At 41.0% G+C, this 21,512-nt stretch overlaps 1 protein-coding gene across 3 annotated transcripts in view; it reads left to right on the top strand.

Annotated features, from left to right (window-relative positions):
- Positions 1–21,512, top strand: part of ATG10 (autophagy related 10) — a 59,582-nt gene that overhangs the window by 24,363 nt on the left and 13,707 nt on the right. For all 3 annotated transcript variants that reach the window (XM_038124276.1, XM_038124274.1, XM_038124275.1), the window contains exons 4-5: positions 13,363–13,489; positions 19,890–19,987. In XM_038124276.1, coding sequence (XP_037980204.1) covers positions 13,363–13,489; positions 19,890–19,987 — 225 coding nt within the window. The remainder of the gene's footprint in view (positions 1–13,362; positions 13,490–19,889; positions 19,988–21,512) is intronic.

Below are 21,512 nucleotides of genomic sequence, written 5' to 3'. Positions count from 1 at the left end.
TGTTTATGTGATTAATGCTTTTTTTAAAATTTTCAAAAGTACTAATCCTCCTGGTGTTGAAATTACATTTTCAAGTTAAAGACACAAACAAACCTTGCATTTACTGTTGCTTCTCTAGTGTCCTGGGTTTACACTGGAAGTTACTGGCATGGTAATATTATTAACTCTACAGACACAGTTTTAGTGTTTTCCTGGGTTAATTCAGATAAAAGTCTTGCACCACCTGAAGAAATGAATAAATTTTGGTGTTTGCAGCTTTGGATATTACTGCATTCTGTTCCTCAAGGTTGCTGGAAATGGAATTCTTTCTGATGTGAGGGTCTCCGTGCCTTGGAAATATGTCTTAATAGTTCACTGAACTATTGGCAGTGATTTTGTTTTTAAATAAGTGTTTAGCACAGAGAGTCATTGCTCTTCAAAAAGTGATTTGTTAGATTGTTTCAAAGCACGGTTTTTACAGTTGGTGAAGCTGTGAAGGTGGCAGAGTGTGTTCCAAGATTGTCTGAGGCATAATAATGTTGTCCTGATCTCCACAGGTTCTCCTCACCTGTGGTGAAGCATCCAGCATGTTTTTTACCATTTTCAATTGTAAAATTAAACTAAAAGGACTTTTGAAATACATAAGTATTTTACCACTGAATGATTACAGCCTTGGTAATATTTGATTTAAATTTTGGAATGTTTGGATTTGAAAACAAATATATCTAAAGTATTTGTTGAGTACTTTACTGCCATCACTCGTTTTAAAGATTGCTAATGTTCCTGAACAGAACCAATTTTGAAGTTATTTTACTAAAATAGTGAGCTGTAAAGTCACTAATTGGGGGTAGTTTTTTTTTTTTTTATAGGTGTTTCGGTTTTTTTTGTATGTGGTTTTTTTTGGATGTTTGGAAATACTCAGCATTTTGGCAGTAGAGATCAGGATAACTAAATTATACTCTCTGTTCTGTTGTGATTTTGAAATGTACGTTTGATCAAAGCTTTTCACTTTTTTGTCTCTGCTTTCACAGTGTAGCTCTTGCTTGTAGGGGGTAGAAGCAAACAGAAAGAAATAACTTTGTAAAAGTAATCTTGATATAGAATATTCAGTGAGCTTTGTATTGTCACTTTGTATTGGAAAACCTTCTTAAAATAGCCAATGAAACCATTAAGGGAAGAACTTTACCTTGAATTAGTCCATCACTGCATTGCAATATTTACTTTCCTTTCAGCTGTTCCTGTCTTAAACAACCAAAAAGTCTATTTAGGAATTTGCCTTTCCTGTTGTATCTTCGTCTTCTTGGGTTTGTTGCTGAAAATTTTGCCTAACTTTTAAGGGTGGAGCTGTAGGGTCAGCAAACATGGTGCAGCTTAAAAGTCATATCACTAAAGACTGTTTTTAAGGACAAAAAAACCTCAGGACAGAGCTGTTTGATATTTATGATACAGATAAGTCAACTATACTTGAAAGTTGGAACGAGCTTTGGGTCACATCAGAACTGTGTATAATCAGTATTTAGTGTAGTGGTCTGCATTCCTCTGCCACCCTAAAATTGGTTGATAATAAAAACAAGAAAACTGGGGTTAAATTTCTGTCCAGCTTAATGTTACATGTTTTAATGTACTGACATGAAATAAGTGGATTTTCTGTGACTATGAAGTAGCTTTGTTTTTCTCTTTTTTCAGAGTTATGACTGCAGTTTTAATGAACATTCACTTTTCTTTTGCTTAGTGCTGTGTGGATACTGCAGTACAGGTGGAGGTGTCAAGAGAATTTTTGAGTGGAAAATCCATTTTCTACAAACTCAGGTTTTTTTCAGGAACTTAGTTTTCTAATTAGACAAATGAAGTAGTTCATCTAGGATCAGATTAATCCTACTGAAAATGTGACAAGGTTTTAAACTTTTCTGAAAGTTTGGGGTTTTTTTTTAGCAAGTTTAATAATCTGCTGCATTGCCCAGCAGAGCTGTATTTTTAAAATCTTTTCCCACTAATGCCCTAATGCACACTGCCAGGATTACCAAACTGAATGTCCAGCTGATTCCGAGTGAGCCGGTTCAGATTTGTATGGCACACTTTAGTCTGGAAATTCTGACATTTTCTATTTTAATATTTACCATCTCAGACCAGAAGGTTTTTGTCCTGTGAAAAGTGCTCATATTTAACTTCTGTATTGATTAAAGAAAAAAGACAAATGTTAAAGTCCCGGATTTTGTCGTGGAGTGGAAACGGCAGCATTTGGGCGAATCTCAGCACTTCTGGTGCTCTGCTCGGGTGTAAATCACAGCTGAGGCAATGAGCTCTGTGGAGTGCGTGTGGGATCCCTGGTGGCAGCAGGGAATGAGGGGCATTTGTCTTGTGATTTGTTGGCCCTGTCGATACTCGTGTGACAGGGGAGAGCAGAGCTGAGATCAGCTCGTGGGCAGGCTCAGCGTGGCAGTGCTGTGTTATAAACTCCATTTCCTGCCACGGTTTCCATCTCCTGCTCTATTGACTGTGCTGCCCAGCTTTGTGTCATCAGCAGAATTTGTCAACAATCTCCTGCTTTTGTGCTCAGGTTGTGGGGGAATATTGTAACTAAGATTACTTTACAGCCCAGCTGTAGAGGTGCTTTGTTGGTCGACTGTCTCCTGGTCAATAATTCTCTTTTTAGCTTTTCACGTTATTCTCTCCCCTTTTCCACTTTCTTGTGTATTACATTTTGAACATAATCCCCATCTTCTCCACTTTAAAGAACTGCTTCCCATTTGGCCTGATATCAAATATTTTACTGGATCCAGCCAGATTGAATCTCATGCATTTCCTTGTCCACTAATTCAGTTATCTTATCAGGGGAAGGTATCAGGTTCCTTTGGCTTGCTCTTTCTTTGACAAACCAATGTTAAGTTTTAATCCAATTTCTACATAGCTCTGTATGATGAATTATTCTTTCCTTCAGAAATTGTTCTAATCCCTTTTGCCATTTGTAAGTACCACTTGAATTTTGGCAATTCTTACTTTCTTCTTTAAACTTAGGCTTCAAGAAGTAGGGTTTTTTTGCTTGCTGTACCTCTTTTTTGTTCTCTGTAGGGGTTTTCTTTTCACTCTTGGTATCATTTGTGGGTTAATTATTCACTCAGATGTGCAGTTTTATCCTGTATATTGTTTTCAATGTGTAAATTTTAGGAAGATTTTGTATCTCTGATTTAAATAAATTTAAGCCTCTTCTGAATTCCAGTCCTTACCCATTTAAATTTTTCTGCTTTAACTCATGATCTCTTTTATTTCTCAAATATTTAAAAGAATCTAAACATAGATTTAGAAAACTTAATCATGGGCAGTTTCTGAACAGATGCTGAGTTCAGGAGGCCCCATGAAATGCCTGTTCTGTGGTTCTCTGGTCACCTGGACATGGGAGGCCAGATCACATTTCCTTGTCCACCATACAAAGATCTGTTACAATATCCTGACTGCCTCTTCTTGAACTTGTAAAATTCCTGTCTGATCCTAGAAAGCAGAGCACGCTCTTGATTTTCCATTCAAGACATTAAAATTTCAGTAATCTCTGCCAGTCTGATGGCAGACAAGATTCCCACCTGACTTGGTGTCTTGCAGTTGGTTGTTTTTGAGAAATTGAGCAAGACCCAGCAGTCAAATAAACTAAATATCATGTATGCACCTATCTTCATGTATTTTTACTTGTATGTTATTGTAATCTTTGAGTCAGATTTATTTTATGTAAGCAGCTATCCTATAATCATCTTAGAACTTTGGTAATTCAAATAAAACTATTTTTGTTTGTTAATTCAGGAAATTTAGGTGAAGAAATTATACCAACATTGCATCCAAAACCACTAGAAAGATAATTTCCTGCAGTCTGTGTTTGCTTGTTTTTGTGTGGGTTTTTTTGTTTTGTTTTGTTTATTTGTAAAAAATTTTTTTTAAAAAATATTTTATTTCTATTTTGCTGTTTCTTCATCTGTGCTTTTATTCTCTCTTTGGGTTAAAGGCAAATCTCTCGCAACACTTTTTCTAGTTTAAAACTCTTAACTGTACCAGGATCCTGTAAATACGAGTGGCCATGGTATCTTTGTGTTGAGAGAGGTCAGTTTTGTGTGAATGCCTATCAGCAGCTGGACTTGATGGTTTTAGAGGTCTTTGCCATCTTAAAAAAATTCCATGATTCTGCAAAATCCAAAGCTTCTTTCCTCTGGGGAAGAAGTCTGCTGTAAAAAAGAGCTCTGCATACCTGCACTCTGTGCATGGGTGTGTAGACATTTGTAAAAACAAGCAAATTGATATGAAAAGGCATCCTTAGCCTTTTTCCTGTAAATTGGGTGGAGTCCTCTGGAATTCTCTTTGTGAAAGACCCTGGGAGCTGGTTTCTGCAATTCCTGATCCACTCACCTGTTACATCCAGACTCAGCTGAGTCAGAAACTTCTGTTACCGGAATCATGATGGAATAGGGACTCCAGCAGTATTGTTTGAAATATCATATGGACACCAGGCCTTTTTTCCTAAAATTATTTGTTCAGGGATTGCAGTTGAGTTGCAGAAACCTATAAAATGGAAGTTAGGAAAAAAATCCATTAACTTGTCTTTGATTTTGGTGCAACACTACCATTTGTAGCCTCTGCTTTATGAATTAAGCAGTCGTATGGGATGTTAAAAAATATATTAACATATTTTTAATTGCTTTTTCTTCCCCAAATTCCCTGGTTTTGCACTTGGCTGAAGTTTAATATTTAGGGAAGCATGGTCCTGGTTGTCTCCAGTTGATTCCTTTACATTACCAGAGACAATTTAAGTAGTAAATATCTTGCTGTGGGACCCTGTTTAGGGTACAAGCAGCAGCACGCAGTACAATTAAAGGTTCTTGCAGCAAATGTTTAGGAAAATACTTTCCAAGAGATCTGCACATGATTAGAATTACTGAGTGCTCTCCTCTCTGGCTTCCTGTTTTGGAATTGAATGCCTTCAGGACACTTGGAATATCTCAGTTTTGAGAAGCAAGAGCAATTTAACCAAGTCTGTACTTCATTGTCTTAGCTGTGATTTCAGTTAGTTGTAAATAGGGATAAATATATGGAATAGCCCCTGAGATACCTTAATCAAGTGGAAGGAATAAATTTTAGAGCAGCTTTTGAGGGAAATGAGAGCAGATAAAATGTCCCAACAGTCAGAGCCACGTTCTGGCTCTTTCTCTGCACATGTGTACAATTAGTGGCTCTTTCCTTGCTTCTTGTTTCCCATCCTGTGGGATAATGAGTTTGAACATTTTTTGGAACAACTTGCTAATTGCTTGAAGTATTTTATGTAGGTTATTTATAAAGTTTGAAGGGAAAATTTGATATGGCTATTGAACAGTTGTATACGGAACAGTTTCTTGAAGCCCCTCCACCTAGTTATGAGCAATTCAACTACAAGAATAATTCCTTGACATGAGATTAATTTATTTGGCAATTCAGCCATTATGCTGATTTATTTTGTAAGAATCCATGAGGTTGGCCAAGTGCAGTTGTGTACATCTGTACCATTTCTTGGTGTTTTTAACCCTTCTGCCTCAGTGGTGTTGTCTGGCCATTGTGTTTGTGGGTGCTGTTCACCCCACGTTTCCCACCACATACAGCAGTGGAAATACTTGGGTGTTCTTAGTTCTGTACTGGGCTTTCTTGTCAAATAAAACACAGTTTGAATGGAGACTGTTAGAAGAGCCATTCCAGACAAAAACATTGTCAATAATTCATGCAGATTTTCTGCTTGGCTTTAAAGAATTGTAAAGCAAATTCGAAGTGGTTAAGTTTGCATCAAGACTTATTATGTACCACATTTCTGGAAATTGAAAAGACCATGTAACACTCCGTGGCAGTTTTCATTTGAGATCACACTAATAAAGGAAGTATTTCCAGACACTGTGAGTGTCTCCAGTATACATTTGGTGTGTTTGTGATCAGTGACATTTGATAACTTCGTGTTCGGTACTATTTAGAATATTCTTACAGAGTATTTTGTTTGAAAATTAACTTAGGGGCTTTTGACCTGCCCCAGTCTGAGTTCAGAGTTTTGTATTTCCTTTGTAGCAGTGATTACAGAGTTGAAGGTAAATGCATCTTTATTGTATCATCTATGAATACAATGAATAGCTTTTCAGAGCGGGCAAAAGCTGAACGTACTTGACTTGGTAGGGTCTGCCCCTATTCCATTTAAAAATGTAGTTATTATACTTGGATATTTCCAAATGCAAACAATCAGTGGATCCTCAAGTGCTATCATTTTTTGTCTAAGTGTACGAACAAATTCAGATTTTCTTTTGGAGATTTTAGGGGTAACTTCACAACAATTTTGAGTAATTTCATAATTATTTTTAGTTATAGTTAAAATTTTTGAATTCAGGCTACTTTAAATGTGAAATGGATCATTATAATTTAGTATCATCTTCGTGTTTTCTTAATAAGAGAATAACACATGTGCTTTAGCCCTAACATACAGGTAATAGGATTGGATCTCTCACATCCAAATAAGCCAGTTGTAAGTAAGCCACATTCTTTATGATTATTGTTTCTAATGGTTATGCTGATCTAATACAATCTATGGCCAAGCTTAGGTTAGCATCTCAAGTAACTTTCAAGATGCATCATTTTGTCAGATATTAACTTAATCAGGTGCCATTTCCTTTTTCAAGTGGTCAGCATCCAGTTGTTTTATTTCTTGCAGTAAGTCTGTGCCCTGGTGTCACAGCTGTTCCCTTGGAGTGTCCTGGGTGGGCACCAGTGCAGCCACTTCTAATTGCAACCCTTAATTTCAAATGTCTTGTTTTTACAGTGCCAGATTTTGTGATAATTTGAGCATTTCTGTCTGTAACTTTTTCACCAGAATTACTGTTAAACACTGTCTGTCAGTCTTGGCATCGTTTTCATACAGTTTCCCATCTGAGAAATTAATGAGGATTTGAGTTTGTCTTCTAAAAAGTAAAGGTTTGTAGGCATTTGCTGTCAGTCTCCCTGTTGAATTAAGCGTGGCCAAAACTGGGTTGCTGCTGTGATTCACAAAGCAGAAATAATAATCCTTGTTCTAAAAAAATAAAGCTGACCTGAAATACAGCTGAACTGCTGCTGTTGTCTTCTAGTGTAGCCGTTTTTGTTTTTTTCCTTTTTTTGCCTGTTGTAAAGCACAGAGCCCAGTCCTGGAAGCACTTCAGTTCCGAAGAAGCAATAATCTTGTGGAATAGTCCTTAACCTCAAAGCAGAAGCTTACTCCAATTTGTGCAAATGGAAGATAATGACTAAAATGATGGGAAAATCCTTCAAAAGCAGGCTCAGGAGGAACCTTGTGGCTCTGCACAGGTCCTGCCAGGAGGGGACACCCGGGGGGTCGGGCTGTGCTGCCAGGAACAGGGACAGGAGCAGAGGGAACGGCCTGAGCTGGGCCAGGGCAGGCTCAGGGTGGGCACAGCAGGAATTTCCCCATGGAAAGGGGGCTCAGGAACTGCCCAGGGGGGTTTGGAGTGCCCAGCCCTGCAGGTGTCACCTGGAGGTGGCACTCAGAGCTCTGGGCTGGGGACAAGGTGGGCATTGGGCACGGCTGGGACTCAAAGATCTGAGAGGGATTTTCCAACCTCAGTGATCCTGGGATGGTGTGTTGTTCCTGGAAGGCAGGTGGCAAAAATGAGTGGGTACAGGCACTACCATCTCCCACTGCTCCTCATCCCACCATATTTCCATGGGAAAGTAAACTGCTGTGAATTCCTCAGTCTGAGGAATAATGTTGGCATAGAACGTTGGTGGGGGCAGTGGAGATGGTTCCAGGTTGGGCTGCTCTGATCCTCTGTAAGGTCTGTGTCCATAGCTTCAGGGAGACCTTCCTTTCAGGAATTACAGGTGCTTTGGGTTGGTCCCTCTTCCCTCTGCAGATGAGCTGTGTCCCTCTGTCTCCTTGGATTTCTTTGCCTCATTTCCCAGGTTTCCTGTCATTCCCACCAGGAGATTTCCTAACACACCATGCCTCTGTTCGAGCCCTGTGCAGACAGCCTTGTACTGCCTGCATTAAAACAAGAGAAAATGTTTCTTCTGCGGGAGGAGAAAAGCCACCAAATTCTGCATTTGGTATGTGACAGCTCAGGAAGAATGAGGAGTGATTTTGTAACAGCTCCCCACCTTTATATGAAGACAAAATTCACAACTGTGCCGTTTTCACGGTCCGTTGCTTCTTTTGCTTGAAAAGGCTTTGCTTTCACTTCTGATAGTGGTTTCGAAGCAATCAAAAGACAAATCTAATTTCCAGCTGTTGGAAATGATTGTTCATGCATGAGGAACTGCTGCAGTTTTATGTGCCATGTCTTTTTGGGATGGAAGTCTTGGTTTTGGTGTTTTGGTTTGCTGTGAATAACAGAAGGCTTGGGGTTAGGGTGAGGGGGGGAACTTTTTTTGGGAAATAGTTACTTTGAAAATGACTGGATGCTTTCATAGTGTCATGACCAGGGTGCTGAGTTCAGTCAGAAGATTTCCCTTTGGAAAATTACATGTTTCAGGGATCTACTACCTGTTCACCTTGACTCCACTGGTGACAAAGTGGCTTTTCAGGGCAGCTGTGTCTTGCAAAAGAAGGCTCCTTGCACACAGTATTTTGGGCATCACCAAATGATTTAAGAGCCACTTTCTTTCTCTGTTATTGAGTATTTAACCAGATCCTTCACTTGGATGACTAAATTGTAAGAAGTCTTAGACAGTGGGGAGGATTTTGTAGCTGCACACAGGAAATAAATCCGTAAGATAACTTTGTTATGCTTCAGACCACTTCTGCTTTCCTTGTGTTTTCCTCATCTGTCACTAGTGATGTCAGCACTAGAAAGCACCTGGAGGTGGTTGGATTCCCCAGGTGTTCTTCACTTAAGAGAGCAGTTTATCAATTCTCATAAAAATGGTGCAGCTGGTGGTAAAGGGTTTTGTACAACATCCGTATTACACTGAAATTCTTCAGGGAGATGTCTGCATTTTTACAGGCTGTGGTAGAGCGGGCTACTTTTGATTAGAGCCTGTAAATTTGAGCACAGTGTGAGCATTTAGTAGTGATAAAAATAAATGCACTCAGTGTCCCCCTGCCCAGGCAGGGTCACCTCGCTGACCCCGCGCTGTGTGGGCAGTGACCAGTGGTGGCAAAGGCACCACAAGGTCTGGAGGTCTCAGCTGAGTTGAGATCCTGCACAGGAGGGACCAAAACCTGCAGGAAAATGTCCTGCAGAGACTGGACCCATGAGGGCAGCAGCAAGAACTGGATCTGGAAATTTGGATGCTTGGGAGAACAGCCGGGAGGAGAACAGAGATACCATCTCACCACATGGCTACGCCCTGCCCATCAGCCTGCTTTAATTCTCTCTGATGAACACTGTCCTCCCATTCTGTTTCTGCGTTCAAATCTCCCTGTTTGGCAGGGGAGAAGTGTTGGAAGAGCTGCTCCTTAAAGTTCTTGTGTTTCAGTGGTGGCTCTGCACCTCTGAAGAGAGAGGAAGAGTGATACCCTTTCAACTTCAGAGGCTGAAATGAAATTAGATGTAAATGCATTCCAAGCAATGAAGGAAAATTTGCTTACTTATCTGGGTTGCATCTCCTTTTTCCCCTCCTCACACTGAAAGTAGCATTACCAGTACCTCTGCCTGTGTCACCTCTTCCCAGTCCTGCTGTGTTCCTCCAGGAGCATTTCCCATGAGCCTGGACAAGGCAGGAGTAAACAGAGGCCGAGGCAGCAAGAAAGGAGATGTGGAACATGGGAACTGGGAGAAGGGCAACGATATCTGGACATCCAGGAGAAATGTTTATTTGCACCACTTCTCTTACCTTTTCCTCCAAAAGGGGACCTGCTTCTTAATATCTAATGGAATTCAGGCTGAGCAAGAAAGTCTGGCTCAGTGGGCCTCTGCAGGTGAGGTGGAGATAGGAAAATGTTTAGTGTCAGTAGGGAAACCCATTTTTTTTAGGTGATTCTGTCACATTCCCAGTTTACCCTGTCTGCCTTGCCTTTCCTTCATGGTCTCCCTCCAAAGGTACCTTAACCCACACCTCCCTGCTGCCACTAAACTACCCAAAACCACAATTAACTCTCTCCTGCTGTCAAATTATCTTGTTACCACAGATTTTAAACTTGCCTTCCTCATCAGGAGGAATAGAAGTAGTACAAATATGTTATTTTGCCTTCAGAATGACACCTGGCAATGTTTCTTACCTATTGATTTAAATAATTTAGCATTTTAAAAGGAACAAATCGACTTAATTTGTTTTGGGGATACTTAAAGGTTGAGGACAATTTTATATCAATTAAAATCAGTGGTAATTCATTTATGATGGCACTAATGTAATTAATTAGGTAGTTGCTGCTTATCTTCTTTCTAATACATACATTGCTTTTAAACATCTGCTCAATACTCCATTATGATAGCACAGGAGTGATTTTACCTGAGAGCAATAGAGGAGCAGATGCTTCCTGATGACAGCTTCCCAATTTGTTTAGGAAACAGCCAGTCAGTCCTGGATTCACAGTTTTAACTTGAAGCATGGCAGGCATGCAAGTAAATTTGAAAATCAGAAACAAAAAAAAAGAGAAACAAGTTTCTTCATATCATGTGTAATGATTGCAGTTTGGTTAAAATGCCCTTTTTTGGTTAGTGTTGTATATGACATTTTCTAAGGCTGATGTTTGTGTTTTGTCTTTTGTTTTGTGGTGTCTGTGCATGTGAATGCTTTGCAGCAGTTACAAAACCATCCACATTTAAATCTGATTTCAGTGTTGTCCAGTACAGTAACTGAAATTCAGCATTAGCTCAAAAAGAGAACAACAATATAAATAGGAAAATAGGAAAAGGAAACTAGAGCAATTATTCAGAGAAAGAGTTCAAATAGGCTATCATGACTTATGTAAAAATAAAGTGTCAGTTTTGCTTTTTAAAAAATAAGTTACACCTGTGTTTTGTGTTTCTCACTTTATCAGTACTGGTTAAAGAGTGAAAATGAGGTCTCGTGGGCTGGTATAAAACTGTCTGAGGCTCCTTGGTTCTAGTGACCCATTGGTAGATTTTTAGCTGTTTCAAAGATCACCTAAAATGACTGTACTCGTTTTATTCATCTCATCAGCAAAGTTCATCTCATCAGCTACAGAGATACCATCAAAACTTGTAGGCTACAAAATGTACTTTGCCTGCAAAAATACTGTGGGCTGTACTTGCAGAGACTGTAAAGAGCACGATTGCACATCAGTGATGTGTCTTTTTAAATCAGAAAACGTGAAATTGCTGTTTCCTGAGAGGAAGGGGGATTAGAGTAGCCCTGAGAAGGATTCAGCTATTTGCCTTTGTGTGCAGATCCGAAATAGTCACAAATTAGTCATTTTACCATTATATACAGAATGCTGTGTATGCAGACAGTCTTTTTTCTAGAGCAGTGGTAATTAGCACAGGAACAGGTAGTCTTGCCATTTCCAGAAGTATCTCTCAGGGCAGGGTAAGCTGGTGACTAAGCAGGAGGCAAGGCCGTGGTATCTGATGAAACATTAATGCCTGAGGAGCACCATGTAGGCTCAGTTCTGAGCACAGACTCTTTCTCTTCCCCTCCCTGACCGTACCTGGATTTGGTTTTTTTGTTTTCTTTTCCCACAGGCTGCTGATGGTCTCTTTAGCTATTCTTACTGAAGCATTAATCAGTTTTAAAGAGGGTTACATAGAGGAGAATTTTTTTTTGTCTTGTTTCTTTTTTTAAGCTGTATTGTACATCTAACCACTGGGTATCACTTGTGTGAGGAGGAGAAGGACATCCCTTCCTGGTCTGTCACTCATGTATGTGGTAACTGGGCATGTCATACCTGTCTTTATCTGGCCTGTGACATCAGGAACAGCAATCAACACTGTCCTTCTGGCAGGTTGACTTCAGGGTCTCTTCACATACAGTTTTTAAAACTAGGTTAACCCAGAGAACATGTTTTCAAACATTCCCATTCAGTGTTTTAGGCACTTGTTTCCCCATGAGCAAAAATCAATCCTTTTCCTGCAGACATCTGGGATTTACCAGGAAACCTCTGCTCTGTGGCCATCTGTGATCTTCTCACTTTGTGTCCAAAAATGCATGAGCAGTTCCTTGGTCTGCAGCTTCCCAAGGTCTGGGCTTCCATTTGTGGACTTCTGTCCCTCTGCCTCAGCAGCATCTGGGTGCCTAATACACTAAATGTGGGGAAGGTCACATCAGGAAATAAACCTGAAAGTATCTTGGGGTCATTACTGTTAAAGTTTATCAGTTTTTATATTTTTTCATATATCAATTCATCCATTGCTGACTTGATAAAGGATGTGAGATAAACATGCAAAATAGCTTTAAATTTCTGGTGTGTTGTATGAACACAGTGTTCAGAGGATGCTGGTTCTTCTTTTCTGCTCAGTCTTTCTCTGTTTTGCTTGGACAGATACCATAAGCCAATATTCAGAGTTGCTTGGCAATAGCCAAGTCATGAAATGCACACCCAACCTGTGGGGCATTATGGTTGCTTAGTTCATGCATATAAATTTAGGGGTTTGGGCACTGAACAAGTCCACACCCAGACTGTCTTCTTGGAAAGTTTGTTCTTATGTTTAATCTTAATGGCATTATTAATTTAATGGTTCCATATTCAGGGACATTGAGTTATGACAGCTTTTAGAAAAGTCCAAACAACTGCGTGCTTAGCACTGTTGGAATATTAATTTGAAATGTTGTGAAATTTGTGCTGCAGCTGTGGTATATCTCAATGCAATTAGATTCATCTATTTTGATTTGTTTCAAATCTACCATAAACTTTAATACTTTACACCTGGAATATACACTAACAGGGAAAAAAAAAAAACCCTCTCAGTTTTATTAGTACATTTAATGTTATTATTATAATTACATTATATGATATATTTTATATTATTAGCAAAGCAACTCCTGGCAAAAAGCCTTTAAAGAAAGTAGATCAGAGGATTTTTGGTGGATACATTTGATTTGTCTTTTGGCAAGCAGAACCAGATTATTTAAGGATACACTTCTAAAATGGTCTATACTGAATGTAATGAGGACAGGTACAGCTGTAGTCCTCTTGTTGTGCCAGTTACTGCGCCATGAAGATTTTAGAGGGAGCCTTGGTGCAGCTTAGAAAGATCTCAGTTCTGGGAAGGCTTGCAGATAGTTCACAGTTTGTGGAAGGGACTGGGTAAGATGTCTTTGTAGGTTTCAGACTTCTCTGATTTTCTTGCTAGCACTGAAAAATTCCCTTGGGAGTTAGCACGAGTAGTGCTGTGAAAGGGGTGGTTGCCATTATTTCTGTTGTGCGCATTTACTGAGCTCATGTCAGTTTCCCTGGGCACAGGAGCAGGGGCTGACGTGTTGCTGTGGCCACGTGTGTCGTTTCAGGAGCCCTCGGATGACTCCCAGGCCGCTGGGGTGTGCAGCACGGAAGAAGTGGTTCGCTACGAGTACCACGTCCTCTACTCCAGCAGCTACCAAGTGCCTGTGCTGTATTTCAGAGCCTGCTTTTTGGGTAAGGCCAGCACAGACTCCATGTGCTGCGTGCAGTCGATGTTGGAAATTTTGTATTAAGTTGAGGAAGAGATGTAATAAGAAACCAAGAGGTGAGGTTGCTCACCAGAGAATTTTTCGGTGCTCTGGACTCAGAGCTCCAGGACTGTGGAGGAGATGATATCATCTCAGCCTGAGGGAGGCTGATCTTTGGCTCCTGGCGTCTTGCCTGTGGTTGACTGAAACTGCCGGTCATTTTTCTTGTTCTTTTCTTGAAATGACTACAAAAACTTGGTGCTGCAGGTTTAAACTGGGCTGGGCAATCAGTGGACATAACCACAGTGCTTGAGCCACAAGGCTGAGGTCTAAACATGTCTTTTAAAATGTATGCTGTTTTCTGTTTAAATTTGCTGCTTAAGGGAAAATAAAATAATACCAATAGGATATTGACTTTTTTTTTGTACTGAAGCTGGCTCTTGAAACAGTCTGATGCTGTCTCCTCCCTGGTATGTACACCTTGCTACCCACTGCTCTGTGGCTGTAGCCACTGTGATTTCAGCTCCCATCCTGCCAGGGGAGAAAGGAGGAACACTCAGCCTCCCACGGAGGCCACTGTTGGTGTCACTCATTCAGTCAGCAGGCACGGAGTGATCGCACTGCAGCACTGGCTGTGCTCTGTTCCTCACTGCCCCAAGCCTGCGTACTTGTGCTCCAGCGGCCCCTGGCCTGTCCCTGCAGTGGTGTGGCCAGCAGGACCAGCTTGTGGCACTTGGGGACAACGTTGAGTGGTGAGCATGGCTGTGTTGGGTTAAGGCTTGGACTTGATCATTTCAGACCTCTTTTCCAACCTAAATGATTCCATGATCAGCATCTTTGTGTTTTGAATAATATCTTAACTTTATCTAGATGAAGATGTCTGAATGTTGCCAGTGATATCTTTTCCTTTTTAATTAAAAAGTAGCTTAAGCTGCTTTGAATGTGTTTGGTAGATTTAATCACTCTCTGCCTTATATTGTTTAATGGTTTCTAATTTTGCAGTGTTTGCGTTTCAAAAAGCACTTCAGATTCAAAATTGAAGAACAAATTCTCGTAGGCTCCCTGGTGGAAAGATTTTAGTCTGAGGTGCAGTTCCAGGAACGGATAATTTGGGATAAATTTTCAGAGTGGGACATGGGGAGCTGGGGACATTTACTGGGGACACTTTACCACCACCAAAACTCATTTGCACACATCCTGTTGCAGATTTATTTCCAGTATTATTACAGGCATTTATGAACATGCAGTGTTTTGCCTTTGAACTTACTGTGCAGACAGGAAGATGAAGGTAGTTTTGCTGTGAGAGACGAGTTAGCCTATTTGTGGTCCTGAAAAATGTCATCTTCTTGATTTTTGCTGAATTTATAGTGCAGTGTCTACAGAAGAGGACGGAGATGGTGCAGGTAGAGGAAGTAGGACAGTATCTCTACTGTACTGTACTTCCATATAATTAGTATTCACCATAAGCAGTTAATCACCAGAGAAGAGCTCACAGAGACAAAACAAGTTGTTTAGCTTGTCAGCACCAGGGAATCGGAGGTGTTGAAACATGACTCCTTATAGCTGGAAGTGGATATTACAGGAGCCAGTGGATGATCTAATGCACAATCATGGTATTATGTGCCAACAGCTCCCCTTGCAGTACAGAACTGTAATTGCTCCTACAAGCACAATTATCCTTTAAAACACTTCTTGGGAATCTTTCACTATGGAAAACAAGGGCTTTTTTTAGATGCTTCCGAAGGTCACCTGGGTTCTCTTCAGCATTTTGCATTCTCTTTTAAATTATAACAATATCTGACTCTTGAAGGGAGCAGGATACTAAATGCTGGCAGTAAGTGTGTTTCCTGCAGTGTTACCAGCTGGTATTCTCTGATTTTAATTATGGGCAGCTTACTTTTGAAAATGAGGAATTCTGTCTTCCCTGCATGTTGTTGGTCTGCCTGTGCTGGGCTGTCTGAAGGTCCCAGAGTGGGATTTTTGGAAATGTACAGCTGGCATGTACTCACCATGTGCTCAGACATACCTGAGCAGAGTATCCTTTGTGTTGTCCCGAACCTGCAGTGAGGAAAACTCTGGGAAATGCCCTGAGTTTTTTTTCTCTTGAGGTAATAGTCCATGTGATGGGCTCCTCACTTTGTTTGTCAGACAATCAGCAATGCTCACTGCATTCCTCACCTGCACTAATCAAGGAACAATCTCCCCAAGACTTACCTCAGTTTCCCAGTCTAAATTCCTACCATTGTTTGTAGACTCGGCAACAGGAGGGGTTCCTCACAAGTCTCCTGTGAGCTGTTCCTGGTTCCCCTGGGATCCTGCCCATACTGATCCCGGCGCTAATTAGAGCTGGCTTCGGGAGGTAGAGGTGAGCTGTACTCCTTCCAGTGGTTCCACAGCCCTGCCCCGTCTTGCCTTCCCCAGCACAGGGCACAGAGCTGGAATTCAGAGCTCTGCTTCCTCCCTGGCAGTGTCTGCAATGCCCATCACACCTGGGAAACAAAGATTCCTCTGTTCACCCTGGCTGAGGGCTTCTGCAGCATTCACTTCCTCCCTTTGTATAACAGCAGCTGATGCCAGCCTGTCCACATCTGTACTCCAACAGACGCTTTACAAACTTCTCTAGAATGTAGAAATCAATGAAATCCTGCCTTTCTCCTGCTGCATGTGAGTGCAGCTTCCATTTACATGGCCTCTCAGCCCCTCCTAGGACAAAGGCTCCCTGTGGAGTTGCTGGGGGGGATTTTCCTGTGATCTCCAGCTTGGTTGGCATCCTCAGGAGCTTGTGCCAGTGAAGACATCCAGTTCTCGCTCCTCTCTGCTAAAAGTTGTGTTCAAGCATTACAGATCACTTCTTCTGCAGTTGCATCGTATCCTTGCCCTTGCTGCTGTCTAAACTGGATTAAATAACTTACTTTCTTTAACTCATCTTTTGACCTTTTTTTTGTTGTTTGTGAGATAAAGTTTGCTGCGTAAGGTGGTGCAAGGTAAGGTTTGAAATTTTGATTGCGACAGAACTAAAACATTTTGAGAGACATCTAAACTTTCTTGTAATCTCACGGGATGGATTTACAGGGAAGAACTTGTTCTGTACAAGGACAAATACTTCAGTTGAAAACAGTGATTAAGCATGATGAGACTGTCTGGAAAGGTGTTTGGGAACATTATAGGGTACAAGAAGATATTTTTAGGCAGTGTGTATATACATAAGAAACATTTCTCACTGCCTCATGATACTTGCCACGTGGCATTTATTCCTAATTTCAGACCTGCTGAAGTCACAGTCAAGTGTCAGGAGCTCAGGGCAGAGGCTAATTTCTCCAAAATCAGCCCTGTGCCTGCCGTTCCATCCAGAAATGGAGCCCTTCTTTCTTCCCCTGGCTTCTGAGACTACCAAATAGGTATTTGAAGAAATGCATGAACCCCTGCTGATATCTGATGTCAGCAATTAGCCCTCTTGGAGACAGATGGTGTAGGCAATTATCCTTCCCCTTCAATGCTGGCATCAGCCAGATGGGCTGAGCTAGGTCCAGTAAGCTTTCTTTAATCAGCAGAGTATTTTCCTCTTTTCCTACTCTTTAAGATGTCAAGGAGCTTCAGTCTTTTCCTGAACCATCCCCTTCTGAAGCCAGGCATTCAGAACCCTCTTGCCATACATTAGAAAACCCACAGTGAGGTATCAGCAGCACAGGTGAGCCCAGGCACCATTCAGGAGTCACCCCGTGTGTAGAGAAAATGAATGGCTCGTCTCACACTTCTCCTTTTTCCTGCAAAGGCAGAGGGAGTAGCAGGAAAGCTGGCTTAACAGTGAAAAGAAAGAGCAGGACTAATGGGAGTCAACAAGGACTGCACCCTCACTCCTCTAGAGAAGAGAAAAGGAATGAGGTTTTCAGGCTGACCTGCTCAAAATACTCCCTCAGCTCAGTGGCAGCTAAATCCCTGCCAATAAAAACCATGCTAATCAGTGGTTAGAGAGAGGGAGCTTCTGAGATAGGGCAACTTCCTCCAGCCCTGAAGGCATGACTTTCTGTATTCACAACCACACTGGGCCTGGCTGAAGTGCTTTCCAGAATACAGATTTACTTCCTGAGCTCAAACATGTAACCACCATGTCCTTTCTCAGAAACACAGCTGCTCTAAAGACTGTATCCTGTAAGAACTGGTTTTATTGTGGCTTTGGACATAACTGAAATGGAATAATTTCTGTGATCATACATTCTCTTGAGCTGTATGAGTTTTTTTCTCTTTTGGTAGTGGTTTTTAATATTGTTTCTTTATAAAATACGTCAGAATGAAGCCTCAAAACAATTTGTGCACCATTTCACCCAAAGCATCAAGTAACATTTAACTGAAAATCTTATAAATTGTTAAAAGCTTTTAATTGGGACTCTTGGAAATTACTACAGGCCCTCATTACACATGAAGAAAATAGAATACAGCAACTTGGGAAGCCTGAAAATTTTCTCTGAAAGTAAATACGGAATTTTGTCTGCCTAAAGAATTTCTTCTCTTTGCAGAAATTAAGGTCCAGCTGAGAATGCAGCTCCTGTGTGGTCTGACAGCCTCACCTTGCTGCTGTGAGAGGGCACTCAGTATTCTGCCTTTAACTATTTCTTATTTGTGGTGACATGGTTGAGTTAACCCCAGCTGGGCAGTCAAGAAGCTTTTCTCAGAAAAGTTTGTTGTAGTCTAAATGTAAATAATAAAACCTTCCCAGCTGAACTTGGGATAAGGCTTGGGACCCACAGCAAGCCGTGTCCTTGTGGGTGATGGTGACTAAATAAATGCATGGGTGGATTTCACCTTCCTCTCCTGCCCCTTCTTTGGCTGGGTACTGCTGTTTCCTTCAGGTCCTGGCTGAACTTCCCAGCTCAGCTCCATCCCAGGAAAGAAAAGGCATGAAGGCAAGAGGCTGCTTGGCTCAGCAGGTGCCACAGTGGGCCCTTGTTGCCAGCAGCAACAATTACTGACTGCTCTGTCAGACCAGCTGGATGTTTGAGGTCTCAGTGGGCTGTAGGAATGTGTAACAGGGCTGCTAAACGTGTGAGAGTGCTGGAAGAAGGGGGTAAGAGAGCCCAAAGAACACAGATCTGTGTTTAGAGCAAGTCTGGGAGCTTGTGAATAGAATGAATCCACCATGTGGTTAAGACAAGACTTGTTTTTAACTATGACATGGTTAATATTTCAGTAACTTCTGATCATTTCTAAAAATGGGATTAACAGAGTCAGAGCATTCCATTCCACGTGTATGTGAATCTGCCCAGTGCTATTATAAAAATTCTCAGAGAAGGATTTACAGAGCACAATCTAGAGTGGCAAATGATGTTGCACTAAAACACATGTTATTGTAGATTTTACACTTGGACTTTCTCTGCTGAGAACAAAATTGCAGGTATGCATGGCGTTTCATATCACCTGCACACAGGTGATCTGAGTGTAAATACACCCTTCTGAAATAAGTTCATGCTGTTGTAGCAAATTTCTTTGTGAATGTTAGACTGTCCCCAGCACAGCTCTGGTATCTGTCATCACAAGACAGTTGATGTGGTGGTCTGACAAGTCTCACCTTCAAAAGCTGATTAATGTGCTGTTACCCCCTCAGATACTTCATTTGCCACGTGATTCTGCTATATAGTGCTCATGTAAGTTCAGAACTTCCTGGTTTTTTTACAAATATGTGCAGAAAATAAAACAGAGCCTGTAGGCAGCTGGTTTGAACTTGTGTCTGAACATGGCATTCACATAATAATTGTGTGAATAAATCTTTTTCATTTTACACACATACAAATGTCAGTAGAATAAAACTGATTATCAGAGGATGATGGTTTCTGACACCTGATAAATGCCAAGATGAAGCTACTTATTGAAAGTCTATCGAAATACTCTGTTTGCCATAAACAAATATTCATTAAAAATAGACATGCTTATTTTCTAAGCATTTGACACTAATATCTTGGCATAATTCTAGCAAAGCTGAAAACCTGATGCAGAAATGCTTTATAAATGCAGCTCAAGAAAACGTTGTGGACACACCAAAATGCAGTAAACTTTTATCTGCGGAATTTTGTTCCTTAGATTTTCTTCACTCTCTCACTATGAGTCCCATATATTTACAGTGGGTGATTCTTCATGATGTTATTTTGTGGTTTTAAATCCACCTTACCAAACCTTTGTTTTACAAAACCAGTTACAGTTCACACCTTACAATCAGCACAATGAGTTGTTACTCTCAGGTGACAGAGAAGAAAACCAAACAGGGAATTCAGGGTGATTCTGTGTGCACCTTCAGCCAGGATTTGAACAGTTTTCAGTTTTAATTTTGCTGTTCTGTATTAAAAGATACAGCATGCCTAAGAGCTTTGGCTAAAGGTGGTTGTTTCTCCCCCCAGATGGAAGGCCTTTAACTCTGGATGAAATATGGGGAAGTGTTCATGCATCCTACCAGGCTCGTCTGCAGGAGGGTCCCTGGGACACTATTACACAGCAGGTGAGAATCCTCTGGTCCTTCATGAAATTGGGGAATAAAATATATGCCTGGATCCTTAGTGGTCTTATTCCTCTCTTGCACAGAAGGGAAAAAATTAAAATAATAAAAAAATATATATGTCTATATCATGTTGTGCTCAACCATTTACCAGCAATAGTTTCAGTCCTGGATTTTGAAGGATATATAAGTGTTCACCATTTAGGGCTTGCTTTGACAGTATCTCACATTTAAAATACTTCTCCAAAGCCAGTCCTCAAAATTCAGGCAGTTTCTGAGTAATCGTGAATTTGGGTAAATACAAAAGCAGACTTGTTTATGTAAATAAAACATACCAGTGTAACATTTCACGGATTGTCTGGTAATCAAATTACCAAAAACGACTGTGTGTAATTTTCAGTTTTAAATAGACTTGCAGTCTTCGGGATTGAGCAAGGGAAAATTGGTTTCCTATCCTAAAATAAGCTGGTGCTGTCTAATAGCCACATGGCTCAGAGCTGAGCTGGTTGTTCTGGTGTCTTCCCTTTGCTCCAGGTCTCATGAGCAAATCTGACAAAGAATTGAGACTCTCCAGGTAGTGAGTTTTTCCCCATCAGACCAAGATACCAATGTGTCTTCTCTCCCTCCACTTCCTCTCCTTGTTTTTTTGATTTTAGCTGTCTCCAGGCACTCAGGTCTCTCACCACAGCAGCATGACAATGATGTGACATCCACCCGCTCCTACAGGTGCTCCCTTAATTCAAATAACACAGTTTAGTTACAGGATGCCTGTTTGTAGACGGTGCTCAGCCATGGGAACACAAGCAGAATTCTTGTTCTTTGCAGCCACAGACTGTTATTTATCTTGTAACAGCTTCCTGAGAAGCTACCAAGCCATGGGTGTTCTGGTGATTGCTGTGCGTGCCTGAATTCCAGTTGTGAGCTGGCAGGTTCTTACAATACACACTTCTCACATGAAATATTAATTACCTGGCTTGTCTGTGAATGAGGATGAGGAAACTGGGTGTTAATGACATAATGTAATAGTGCAACACTACTGAGAATAAAGCATAAACGGGATGTTTGGAATGTGTGAAATCAGAGTGGTGGAAGCCAAAAGGAAATTCAGGTCGCTCCCACGCGGGGATTATTTTTGCTTCTTAAGGGACAGTAAAGTAAAAACTGTCCTGCATCTAATAAGTGGAGGTGTGTGTGGGATACTTACACACAAATTCCTGCAGAAACAGGAGTTTTGGGTGGCAGAATGTGTGGAGGGATGAATCTGATTCTGGGCCACTCTCCAGAGGTGGTACAGCCAGCTGTGAGTGCACTGACAAACACAGGAAGAACATTTTGGAGAAATTAGCAGAGTTAACAGCTGCAAAATGTGACTTTCTGTGAAATAAGGAGATTATGGAAGATAATGAAAACTAGCCTGCAAGCCTCAGATCAAAGCAAGAGTCAGGTCTACAAGAAAAAAAACTGCTTTTCTCTGTCAAATAATGAATCAGGGTTCTGAACTGAAATACAGAGTTTTGTCTTGCCTTGC

Source organism: Motacilla alba, chromosome Z (genome assembly GCF_015832195.1).
Source record: "Motacilla alba alba isolate MOTALB_02 chromosome Z, Motacilla_alba_V1.0_pri, whole genome shotgun sequence".
NCBI classification, from domain to species: domain Eukaryota; kingdom Metazoa; phylum Chordata; class Aves; order Passeriformes; family Motacillidae; genus Motacilla; species Motacilla alba.
The sequence above is the reverse complement of the archived record's forward strand: the minus strand, read 5'-3'. Positions and strand labels throughout refer to the sequence as shown.